This window comes from Castor canadensis, chromosome 10 (assembly GCF_047511655.1).
Source record: "Castor canadensis chromosome 10, mCasCan1.hap1v2, whole genome shotgun sequence".
Classification (NCBI taxonomy): domain Eukaryota; kingdom Metazoa; phylum Chordata; class Mammalia; order Rodentia; family Castoridae; genus Castor; species Castor canadensis.
Genome location: NC_133395.1, coordinates 146,296,323 through 146,309,089, shown reverse-complemented (window position 1 = coordinate 146,309,089; position 12,767 = coordinate 146,296,323). Strand labels below are relative to the sequence as shown.

General features: G+C 49.2%; 1 protein-coding gene and 1 non-coding gene across 2 annotated transcripts; both read right to left on the bottom strand.

The window, feature by feature from the left end:
- Nucleotides 1-4,236: 4,236 nt before the first annotated feature.
- On the bottom strand, nt 4,237-6,253 carry LOC109679079 (sperm motility kinase Z-like). The gene has a single exon (XM_020154418.2). The coding sequence runs from the start codon at nt 5,872-5,874 to the stop codon at nt 4,237-4,239; it is 1,638 nt and encodes a 545-aa protein (XP_020010007.2). The 5' UTR covers nt 5,875-6,253.
- Nucleotides 6,254-9,851: 3,598 nt separating this feature from the next.
- LOC141413179 (small nucleolar RNA SNORD28) lies at nt 9,852-9,939 on the bottom strand. The gene has a single exon (XR_012437990.1). It is a non-coding gene; the product is annotated as a small nucleolar RNA SNORD28 (small nucleolar RNA).
- Between the last annotated feature and the right edge of the window lie 2,828 nt (nt 9,940-12,767).

Here is a 12,767-nt window from a genome sequence, read left to right as displayed (position 1 = left end):
CCAAGTTATGGAAACAGCCAAGATGCCCCAGCACTGACGAATGGATTAAGAAAATGTGGTATCTATACACAATGGAATTCTATGCAGCCATGAAGAAGAATGAAATGTTATCATTCGCTGGTAAATGGATGGACTTGAAGAACATCATTCTGAGTGAGGTTAGCCTGGCCCAAAAGACCAAAAATCGTATGTTCTCCCTCATATGCAGACATTAGATCAAGGGCAAACACAACAAGGGGATTGGACTATGAGCACATGATAAAAGCGAGAGCACACAAGGAAGGGGTGAGGATAGGTAAGACACCTAAAAAATTAGCTAGCATTTGTTGCCCTCAACGTAGAGAAACTAAAGCAGATACCTTAAAAGCAACTGAGGCCAATAGGAAAAGGGGAACAGGTACTAGAGAAAAGGTGAGATCAAAAAGAATTAAACTAGAAGGTAACACCCACGCACAGGAAATCAATGTGAGTCAATGCCCTGTATAGCTATCTTTATCTCAACCAGCAAAAACCCTTGTTCCTTCCTATTATTGCTTATACTCTCTCTACAACAAAAATAGAAATAAGGGCAAAATAGTTTCTGCTGGGTATTGAGGGGGTGGAGAGGGAAGGGGCGGAGTGGGTGGTAAGGGAGGGGGTGGGGGCAGGGGGGAGAAATGAACCAAGCCTTGTATGCACATATGAATAATAAAAGAAAAAGGAAAAATAAATAAAGTATTCCTAGCCTAGTTGGGAAATTGGTGAAGACCTTTGATAATTTCTAGTTTCTAAAATAGAAAATCCAAGTAAAAAAAGGAGTTAGTCTTTTCCAAAGCACTGATCAAGTAAAATGACAGATTTCTCCTTTCAATAAGCAATATTGTATTGTGCAATTCAAAATAGGCAGAAGAGAAGATTTTGAATGTTCCCTTCACAAAGCAATGAGGACGGATAACCTACATTTTCCTGAGCTGATACACACAGTGTTTGAATGTATGGAAGCATCACATATTACCCATAAAGAGGAGCAGTTGCTGTCTGTCAATTAGAAGTCTAGAAAAGAGGAGAGGTGAGGTGCCCGGTGAACAACAGAAGATCACTCATCTAATGGTCCAGCTATCTCCAAGATTTATGGGTCAAGTGTTACCAGGAAGGACACACAGCTAAATGGTCTCTAATGTGTTATTTGTGAAAAATGGGATATACCTTTCACGTAAGTTATGAAATACATACTGACAACTGTTTAAAACAAGATTGTATAGGTATATAACATTTAAAAGATAGTTTATAATAATTAGATAGAATGAAAATTCTAAAATTGCCTTCTCTCATGTCATTCCCATGAAGTACAGGCTTTAATTCCATTGAAAAAAATTGAGCTTTACAAAATTTGTCAAGTAGCATGCTTAACATTTTGTAAGTAAGGGTATAGGACTAGATTTCTTAAAAATTTAATTTTTAATTTTTTAAGACTAGATTATTTTCAGTATTATTTACAGCATTAAAGTCCTACATACATAAATGTTGAAGGAAAGACAGCAGTGTACCTATGGTATAAATTTGCAAGAATATTCTGGAAATTATGGCTTAAGTGGACCACTGCTTTAAAACCACTGGAAAATCTTACTTTGCCAAAGGAGAAATTTCACACTTGAAGAAGAATACTTGAATTGCTTTTCCCCAGAGTTTTGGTTAAGGGAAGTGACAAAGTTGGATATCTGCATAAATCCACTTTGAGCACAAGTGACAACAGAAGGTGTGGCTGCCATCGCTAACTGTCCCAGACTTTGTGGACCACACACAACTGTATCGATGAGGCACTGTCTCCAATTGTGTCTGTTCTATGGTGTGTGTAAACAGTATAAAGAACGGTACATGGTTCTTTCTACACTAGTGCATTATTTTTACTGGAAAACATTCTGATGAACATGCACAGTTCAAAACCAATTCATAACAAGCTGGAAGAAATCCTTTTCGTGTGTTCTCTCCTACCATGTTCCACCAGGCCCACACGGCCTGGCACAGCGTGCTTTGGGAGATTAGAGGGTAGAATGGCAACTCTTTCCACCACTGATGATCTAGAAGACCCTCCTCAAGTACGCTCGCAGGAGTGACAATGCTGAAATGGCTCTTGGCCAAGCCTAAAATTTTACTTTACACATGAATGAATGTCAAAGCGATGAAGAATGCAAACTAGGAATAACTGGGTAAATAAATGACTGCTATTTCAAAAGAAAAAAAAAACAAGTGTGAGAATTATCACTGTTTTTGAAAATTGAAAAAAATGGAACAATCTGTTTAGGTATGCCTGAACCTCCTAAGCTTATAGTACCATTATCCATTGTCCATAAAGGGGAAGAAAGGGCATTTGTGAAAATGTGTAACACCCGTCAGCTGCACATTCAGAAACTGTCTTAAGGGAAACCTGGCCAACCCCTACCTCAACTTGCCTGGCCAAGCACCACCATCTGTCACTGGGATGGCCCAGCAGCCTCAAAAATGGTCAGCGAGTGGCCAATTTGACACAGAGAATAGAGGAATGGGCATTTCTTAGGTCTCCCTAGCTCTGCCACAGGAAACCCAACATCCTTCCCATGTTACAGGACCTGGCCCAGTGTCCTCAGACCCCTCTCTCCCTTTCCTCTCCCCTTCTCCACACTGCAGCCACACTGCCCTCCTTTGTCCTTCCCCAGAAGCTGAGCTGCCATGTGCCTCAGCACTGTCCCTTCACCAGGATGTTCTCCCACAGACCTTGCCTGGCTGCCTGTGACATGGCTCTGAGGGCTGAGTTCCTAGGTGACATCTCAGGGAGGCCTTCCCTGACCACTCTGTCCTCTCAGGTGTCCTTGATGTCCCCTACCCCCAAGCCATTCTTAGGAATACTCCAGCATTTCTTCTCTAACTCCCAACACAGTCTGGTTCACAGGACTTCATCATGCTACTGTGGACTTGTGGGTTGAATTAGGACAGGTGATAACACCTAATGTTCCCGTTGGTGGTGACACCATTGATGAATATGACACCATTCCTGTCTGCAGGTCACTCATAGGGATTCCATTTCTACAGTTCCCCTGCAAGGAGCTTACAGCATTGTCTTTTAATCATTTGTTGCTGTAGAGGTGGCCTCAAAAGTCCCTTTTCAGTTAACTCCTAGTACCACATCACAGCTACCCTTGTTCCATTCCAGATGCAAAACAGGAACACAGAAGATCATTTTTAGAGTGTCAATTTTGTTATAGGATTTTTGAGAAACAGAAACTTATTGGGAACCATGGGAGAGAAGACAGAGAAGAGCAGGACAGGAGAAGTGTCCCAGGCAGGTCTCTGATGGTTCCCTCAGGTGGAGTGGAGCGGCTTCAGGTCTCCAGGCAGCTTTGGGCATCTTTCAGTTCACCGCACTTGACACAGGATGCTTTGGAAGGCTAGTGTGGTACTGGGTGCCCTCCTGACTGGAATCCTGGGTGGAGGAGCCAGGGCAGTTGGCATAGCTCCCTACTGAAGCTGTTTAGAGTCCACTCCTGGTCAGTCCGCCACACAGTGATGTCAGCGTCTACATAAAAACAGGAGACATGTGAAGGACTCAGTGGCTAAACTCCACAGGACTTTTCTCTGAACCATGGCCACCCTGCTGTGCAGTAGAACTCCAAGCTGATTTGACTGACTCCTCCTTCCTCTGCCCTCCCCTTCTGAGCTCTGGTAACCATTGTTCTATCCTACTTCTAGTTGGACGTGTTCAGATTCCACCATGTAAGTGGAGTCCAGGGGACCTGTCTTTCTGAGGTGCCAGATGTGTTAAGTAGCATGACTTAATCTCCCATCATGTGTGTCATCCCACAGTGTGTGAGTACAGAGATGCAGCTCAACACAGCATCCCACTCCATAAATGTGCACAATTCCTTGTCAATTGAAAGGACATTAACAAAAGCGCAGCTAACATAAAATGCAGAGGCTGAGCTGGACTCATCACCTACTTGGTTTTCTGTCTGTTTAGTGTCCACCCGGCTCCCTGGCCACTCACCTACTTGGTTTTCTATCTGTCTGGTGTCCATCTGGCTCCCTGGCCACTCACCTACTTGGTTTTCTATTTGGTGTCCGCCCGGCTCCCTGGCCACTCACCTACTTGGTTTTCTATTTGGTGTCCACCCGGCTCCCTGGCCACTCACCTACTTGGTTTTCTATTTGGTGTCCACCCCGCTCCCTGGCCACTCACCTACTTGGTTTTCTGACTATCTGGTGTCCACCCAGCTCCCTGGCCACTCACCTACTTGGTTTTCTGACTGTCTGGTGTCCCCCCGGCTCCCTGGCCACTCCGCTACTGGGGCGAGTCCTTCGGGCTGGAAGGCAGCAGCACATTCTCAGGATGCAGCAGGCAATCCTCCTGGTCACTGCCTTCCAGCCCTGGCGCTGGTCACTGGTAGAGGGTGGAGTCCCACCAGGGGGCTGCCCTGGGTGTGGGGCTCCCTCTGCGTCACAGACAGAGGGTGTGTCCTCGCCCTGGAGTTTCCCCATGGGCGGACTGTTTTCTTCCAGGGCCATGCCGAGGGACAACTTGCTGCTGTCTGTGTGCCCCCCACTGCTGTGGCAGCAGCAGGAGGAGGAGGAGGAGGAGAGGGCAGCCGCAGGACCAGGCTGGGGGGCGGTGTGCGGGGAGTTCGTCGTCTTCTGAAGCGTGGAGAGGGGCGAGGCAGACTTGGTCCTTCGGCCGCTCCCCTGCCCCGACTGCGCGTCGTCCTCCGGCGGGTGCCCATGGGGCGAGGTGGTGATGGGGCGGAGGGCAGGCACACTGGCACTCGTCTTTCGGGGCAGAGGGAAGGGGGGAGGAGGTTCGGGGGATGGGCAGGACCTCGCCCTGTGACGCACGGGCTTCAGTTGGACGATGGCCTCGCGCCCCTGGCGTTTCTGGCACTGGAGCATGTGGTAGGTGCAGGCGGCCTCATCGCATCGCCTGCGAAGCAGAGAGTCCCGGACCTTGTGGGATTCGAATCCCATGTCTGTCATGACCACCACGATGGTGGGGTTCAGGCGGACGGGGAGCGGCTTTTCGCTGGAAGGTGTCGGTGGACAGTCCTCCGCGTGGCTGAGCCACGGGTGGAGCAGGACCTCCTTTAGCGTGGGCCTCTGCGCGGGGTCGGGGGTCAGCAAGCAGTTGATGAGGCTCCGTCCCAAAGCTGAAATGTGGTAGGGGAGGACGTACCTTCCCTTCAGGACCCGGGGCTTCAGCTCCTGGTAGCTGTTGCCTTTGAATGGCAGCTTCCCGGTGACCATGAAGTAGAGGATGACGCCCAGGCTCCAGACGTCCACCTTGGGGCCTTCGTACGTGTGGCCCAGGTAGACCTCTGGAGCCCGAAATGCTAAAGCACCACACGTGAAGTGCAGCTTCTGGCCGGGCATGAACCAGGTGCCCATGCCGAAGTCCGCGACCTTCACGTTGCCCAACTCGTCCAGGAGGATATTGTCGGGCTTCAAGTCCCTGTGGGCGATGCCCTTGGCGTGGCAGTAGTGCAGGGCGCAGGCCATCTGCCAGAACAGCCTCCGGGCCTCCCCCTCCCGCAGGCGGCCATGCTGTAGCACGTGGTGCCACAGCTGCCCTCTGCCTGCGTGCTCCATCACCAGGAAGACGTGCTGCTCCGCCTCGATGACCTGGAACAGCCGCATCACGTGCGGGTGCTGCAGGGCCCGCATCAGATCCACCTCCAACGCCTTATGCACTGTCTTCTTCAGGCATTTCACCGCCACCTCGGTCCCGGTGAGGCGGTGGTAGGCCAGTCTCACCTGGCCGTATCTACCCTGGCCAAGCCTGCCCAGGACCATGTACTGAGCCCTGAGGGTCTCCTCATCGGAGGAGCTGGCCTCAAGGCCAGGCTGGGCCATCCCCTTACTACACTCACTACGCATCCTAGACAGCAACACTAACGATGCTATCTAAAAAAGGAAAAGTACCTAAAAAAATAAACTAAAATAAATGAAAAAATAGAAAAGGAAACAAAAAAAGAAAAGCGAAAAAAATAAGCAAAAATAAAAAACGAAAACCCAAACCAACGAACCAAAGCACCAGAACCAACCACCACAAACGAGCTAACTATGGGAGTCCGGCAGGTCACTAACCAAGAGCTTCCTGCGCTATGTGGACAAAAATCCAGCCCAGCCCCCTCCCTTATATGCCTGCTGCTTGTGATTCCATCACAGTGGCTGCTTGTGAGGTCAGAGCAAGAAATGGACCAGTCCCGGCTGGGCCCCGCCCACAGTGGGGGTCTCAGTTTTTGGCCTCCAGGACCTTCCCCACTTTCATTAAAGGACCACAAAAGTTGCTTGCTTAGGTGGGTTATGGAGGTTGAGATTTAGGGTTTAAGAAATTAAAATCTGTAGGATGCTTCAGTGCCCTTTTAGTTTCTGGTTTGACAATCTGTAATACCTTTTGTTTTTAAAGACTCCTTGAAGTCTTTGCACAATATAATTACTTTTTGTTTGAAGTCTGAACTCAATATATAAGTATTTCTTAAATTCTGAGTGGTCTCAAGGTGATGATATGATTTACCTGACATTGTAAGATAGCAGCGTTCTGTTTTTTAAATTGAGTAAAGTACCTTTCATCATAATTTCCCCAGAAGAATTTGATTTCAAAGACCTGAAGGCCAGCAGGAAATGGGGGAATATATTCAGTGTTGTATGAAAAACAAATTAACCTGTCAACCAAGAATTTTATATCCAGCACAACTGTCCTTCACCACTGAGGGAGAAATCAAGACACTCCCTGGTATAAACATGCAGGGAAGACGTGGGCTTGCAGCTGTGTGTGAACAGCATTTTGTATGTGGTTAAGTTCCTCTGGCACAAACATCAGCGTGGTGTTGCTGCAGGACTTTACATGTCATCCCCACGGTGTCCCAACAGAAATGTATGGAATGTAACAAATGGAGATGAGACACAAACACATCTTCAGAAAGTCCACCAAATGTGAAAGGGATAGGAAACAAGGGACAAAAGCTAAAAGTCATGGAAACAAACGGCAGAGCGACAGACGTCATTCAGCTCTTCCTTACCAGTGGTCACTGCAAATATCCACTTTATACCCACTGCCACACTCAAAAGACAAGAGACTGCAGAATGGATGGAAGGCTTGACCCAAGTGTGTGCTGTCTGCAACACTCACTTTAACTCCTCATTGGAGATGGGAATGGCCAACCTTAGAGGGAAGTGATGATGCTGTCCTGTGAGTAGTGGCAGTGACCAAGTTGGAGTGCAAGCCACCCCTTTAGATCCTTGTGCACCTAGCTGAGGGTCATTTGTAAGACTAACTGATCCTTCCAGGCATGCCCAGTGAGTGCTGCTGGTATGCTTCCTGATATGCTTGAGATATTTTACATTATTGAAAGTGGTTTGTAAAGTGCATTTGGTCAGCTCCTTTTAAAGGTATCCTTTCACATAGAAAGTGACTCAATATAGGGAGTGGGAGAGGAGAGTCAGAGGAAATCCTGCCCTAGTCCTTCACTCTCATACACACAGTGTGGTCACCATTTGGTTCCCTTTCAGTTACTTCTGAGATGAGACTCAGGTGCCTGGGGTGCACTGAGAAGGTGCTCTCTGGTGCTGTCCTGTTGTGGTTCTGGTCATGGAGAAACTGAAGAGGAAACCTGGAGGTCCCTGCTAGATATGGGGTTTATTGGAATTGCAGGCAAGGTCTCAGAGAGGTGAGCACACTAACAAGTTGAATGACCAGTGGGTCAGGCTGGGCACATTGAATCCTTCTCTGTGCTTTACTGGGATGTCCAGTGGTGGCCAGCTGGACCTAGAGCACTGGTCCTCTCCCTAGGACCACTGTATCACACTGCTGACCACCAGGAGAGGAGCTCTAAGTGAGACTACAGAAACAGTGGTTTCATTAGCTTGCCTGCTTTGTCCTTCAATGACTGGCATTCCGAGGTTCCACTGACTCAGGGTAAGTGCAGGAATCAGGGTCTCTCCCAGATGACAGCAGTTGACCCCATTTCCCATTCTGCGTGAGTGATTTTGGGTCCTACAGACAGCCCTCATCCCAGCAGTCCAGCCTCCGGCCACTTTACTCACCCCTGGACATGGCCAGAGCTTTTAAAATGGAAAGAGGAGTTTCAGGCCTTGGTGCCTCCTTTCAATGATCTTGGAGCTGGGAAGTGGGATGGGGAAGGGGGGAGGGGAGCAAGGAGGTAGTCTCGGTAAAGTCGGGCCTGGGGTGATCCCTGGGACCCTTTAAGGTAGAATTTCAATGAGGGTTGTCCTGCCTTAGGCAAGGGGATACTGAGATCCTGAGCTTTCCTACCTGGGCCAGCCCCGCTGGGAGAGGGCATTGTGTAACCTCCCAGGCCCTGGAAGAAGCGGCCCTGTTGTAAATTATGTGCTGCTGCTTGTATCTCCTGAGGTGGAGGTGGACTTGCCTCGTAAGGAGAAGCCCGACCTTCACCTTCAGTGCCCACTGTACCGAGCTGTGTCCTCATTTGCCCTCCTCCTCTCCTGCCCCTGAGGTCTCCCCAGGGCACCCTGATGCAATCTGCTGTGTTTTCCAGGCTCGGTCCTGAACACGTACACTCCTCTCACATGGCTGGGGGCAATGCTCAGGCAGGCAAGGGGAGTTACATCATTACAGGTGACAAAGAATTGTGACACTTGCTCTGAGCTGGTAGACTCAAGGGGATGTGGCAGAGAAGGAGTGGATGGGCCCTGCTTTTGTGACATGTATGGTTGATGGCAGGAGGTAAATGAGTCTCTGAGATGAAAGAAGTGGAAGCATTTGATGAAGGAATGTGTGAGTGAAGAAAGGTGAACAGCTCGCTGCAGTAAGAGCTGCAGAAGGTGAGAATGATTTCAGATAGGGTGGTCAGGTCTTGCTTCCTTGAGTGGACTCCAGCTGAAACCTCCACTTGGGTAAAGAAACAGTATCAGTGGCCTGCAAATTCCCCAGTACGTCCTGTGGTGTGGGGTTTTGTGGTGCTGAGGATCAAACCTGGGCCTCACACGTGCTAGACAAGTCCTCTGCCACTGAGCCACACCCCAGCCTGCTTCCTAAGTGCTGTTTTACCCAGTATGTCACAGTCCCTGTGAGGAAGGCAGGGTGGTGGCTGATGTCTTGCAGATGAGGACACTGAGGCCCAAGGCCATGTGATTGCTGACCTCTGTGGTTCTTTCCTGCCTTTCACAGGTTCAGGCAACCCAAGGGATCTCAGAATGTCAAGGAGGAAGCCAGCCAGCTAACTGAAAAGAACATGCCTGCTGGCAACAAAAAATCCAGCCTAGACCACCTGAAACCCTGGAGAAGTGGTTGAGATGAGCTCCCCTGTGCAGGGGCAGGGTCCTGGCCAAGAGAGAGGAGGCCCCAGGCAATGGGAGTCGGAATGGGGGGATGTGGTGTGTCCTGTGTGGTCCAGACTGACTTCTGAGTCTTCTGCCTCTGGGTTTCAGCACTTTGCCATTTGTCATAAAGAGCCTCCTTCATGGCCACCCTGGAGCACGGTCTGTGTCCCACTGCACAGAGTTTAGTGGGATTCAAACCCCAACCCTGTTTCAGGAGGGTAGAGTGGGAGGCTGTGCTCAGAACCACTTTATTATATCTGCAGTCTGCAGGGAGGAGGTACCATCTGTGATCCAGAGAGCAGGCCTCACCTGTCCCAAGTGTGACAACACCTTGATCTTGGACTTTGAGCCTCTAGAACTGTGAGCAATCAATGCTTGTTGGCTGCGTACCACCCATGCACAGAGTTTTTATTACGGCATCCCAAGGAGACCTAGTTGTGACTGAATACTGCACATGTGCCCAGTGCCACCTTAAAATCATGATAGATGCGGTGCACTAGGTTAAAGAACGTGTAATATGAAAAAATAAACTCTTACTTAAAAAATACAGCTGCCATCAGAACTCTAATATACCATTAACTCTCACACCTCACAGAGCATCAGAAGCCTGTGACATGCTTTTGTTTTTATTTTTTTGACATACGGTCTGGCTGTTTTGCCCAGACTGGCCTCGTACTTCTGGGTTCAACCATCCACCTGTCTCAGCCTCCTGAGTAGCTGGGACCACAGGAGTGGTTTTTGAAATACAGCTTTTCAATAGGGATTAAAAACGGATGAAAAGGCAGACCAGAGAGGATTTTTAAGGCAATGATGCTATTCTTTAGGACATTATAATGGTGGGTACATGATTTTTTTCCAATTTGTTCAAACCCATAGGATGTGCAATACTAAGAATGAGCCCTTAACTGTGAACTTGAGTGATTGTGATATCAGCAACTTTAGCAGAGGAATGGGTCTGGGGGGATCATGGGAGAGGCTGTGCCAGGTGTGTGTGTGTGTGTGTGTGTGTGTGTGTGTGTGAGAGAGAGGGAGAGAGAGAGAGAGAGAGAGAGAGAGAGAGAGAGAGAGAGAGAGAGAGAGAGTGAGAGTGTGTGTGTGTGTAGGGAGGGAATGGGAAATGTCTATTTTCTGCTCTCTTTGGCTGGGCACCTGAAGTTGCTTTAAAAAACAAAATCTATCAATTTCACATTTTCCTATGGCAGTTAGAAAATGAAAATGTGTTTGTGTCATATTTCTTTCTACAGGGTTATCTGAGGCGTCTGTCTGTCCTGGCAACATGCTGTGTGTGAATAAAGGGTGGAGTTTATAGCCAGGGTCTGAAGGGGCTGGGCCATGATCACTTGCAGCTCATGAAAGGGCAGAGACTCTGGGAGGGAGAATTTCAGGCCTTTCCAATGGATCAGGGTATATCTGCTCTTGTATTTATTGGGGCTCTATCTGAGTTTAATGCTCTATGGAGAAGGACCTAGAAGAGAAGTGACTGTCCCATTGTATTCCTGAAGGAGACTGAGGCCTTGAGAGAGGCTGGGGTTTATTTACAGCCCAGATTGGGAGCTCAGATCTTCGTTCTTAGGTGCACTGAACAGGCACAAACACAGGGCTTCTTGGGTGGGGTAGGAAATGATTTCTTCCTCCTTTCATGCTTTATCTCTTTTTTTAGAGCAGATTCACTGAGTACAAAGTATGGAGAGAGTTCCCATGTCACCTTCCACCTCCCACATGGTCTCCCCACTATCAGCGTCCTCACCAGGATGGCAAGCACAGGGCTGATGGTAGTTTCAGCTCTGTCCTTGAGGGGGTTAAGCCCTCATGGTGGGGTGGTAACTGGACACAACACCCCATACCAGACAGTGACAGAACCAGAAGGGCTAGTGCCATAGAGCCAGGGGTTCTGGAGGGGAGACCAGAGGACACAAGTCCAGAGAGTCACAGTCAGAGCCATTATAGAAAGTTCTCCACTGAATGATATGAATCGAGAAGGAGGGCCACTGAGGACTGGATTGTAAATTCACAGAGAAAAGGGGTTCATAGGCGCCCAGAAACCAGCAGGCTCCTCTCCCCCGTCCCCGTTTCAGGTGCAAAGTCAGGTGAGAACAGCATTGGACTTGGACCTCGGGTTTGACCCTGAGTGAATAGGAGCGTCTCACTTAGCAGAGGTGGCAGGTGGGTGGCCACCTGCAACCAAGACTCTGCCAGCCTTTTACCTGACCCCTGCTCTGAGCTCCCCCTTTATTACCTCATTTAGGGACCCCAAGCCCTATACCTGACTCCTGCTCTGAACTCCCCCTTTATTAACTCATTTAGGGCAGAAACTGTCACCCCAGGGTGCGTTCAGCCTTTGACTTCTCATGTTATTGGGAGGTGGGAGGAAGGTTGTTTGGGGTTTTTAATTGAGATCCATGCACATCTGCTGAGATAGGTGTAATTCTCAGATAATGCCCTAGTTAACAGAGTCCCTCAGCCAGACTGAGGACCTTAAGAGCCAGCAAGTGTCATGATTAGATCTGGATTTTGGGACTGACTGTTGAGTTTCCAGCTTGACTCCCAGCTGTACTTGGCCAGTACAGTGAGGCTAGCCATGGGCCTGCCTAACAGGGAGGTGAGCAAGCGAGAAGAGTGAGCTCTGTGCCCCAGCAAGAACCTGCAATATAGCAAGGGTAAATGTCCCTTAGAAGCAGCTGCTGCCTCCTCTCTCACCCTCCCTTGGCCACTTGCCCCACAGCCCTGTCACACCCATCAGCTGCACATTCAGAAACTGTCTTAAGGGAAACCTGGCTGACCCCTACCTCACCACACCTGAACAAGCCACCACCATCTATCACTGGGATGTCCCAGCAGTCTGTTCACTGGTCACCAGAGCGAACAACAGAGGAATGGGCACCTCTGAAGTCTCCCAAGCTCAGCCATAGGAAACTCGATGTCCTTCCCATGGCACAGACCCTGCAGGATGTGGTCCAGTGTCCTCAGACCCCTCTCTCCCCTTCCTCTCCCCTTCTCCACACTGCAGCCACACTGCCCTCCTTTGTCCTTCCCCAGAAGCTGAGCTGCCATGTGCCTCAGCACTGTCCCTTCACCAGGATGTTCTCCCACAGACCTTGCCTGGCTGCCTGTGACATGGCTCTCAGGTCTGAGATCCTAGGTGACATCTATCTCAGGGGGCCTTCCCTGACCACGCTGTCCTCTCACTGAGGTGTCCTCGGTGTCTCCCATCCCAAGCCATTCTGAGGAACACTGACTCACAACACAAGGTACTGTGGATTTGATCGCTCCTAACGCCCCTACTGAATATGACACCATTCCTGTCGGAAGGTCACTCACTGGGATTCCATTTTTTGCAGCTGCCCTTTTAGGAAGAGACAGCCTTGTCTCTTCCAAAGCACTTTTAATCATTTGTGGCCTCCAAAGTCCATTTTTGATTATCTCCTGGTACCACATCACTACTACCCCTGTTCATTCTGGATGCAAAA

What these genes read in the sequence shown, in the direction of transcription:
- LOC109679079 (XM_020154418.2), bottom strand. Translation starts at nt 5,874, where the DNA reads ATGCGTAGTGAGTGTAGTAAGGGGATGGCCCAGCCTGGCCTTGAGGCC.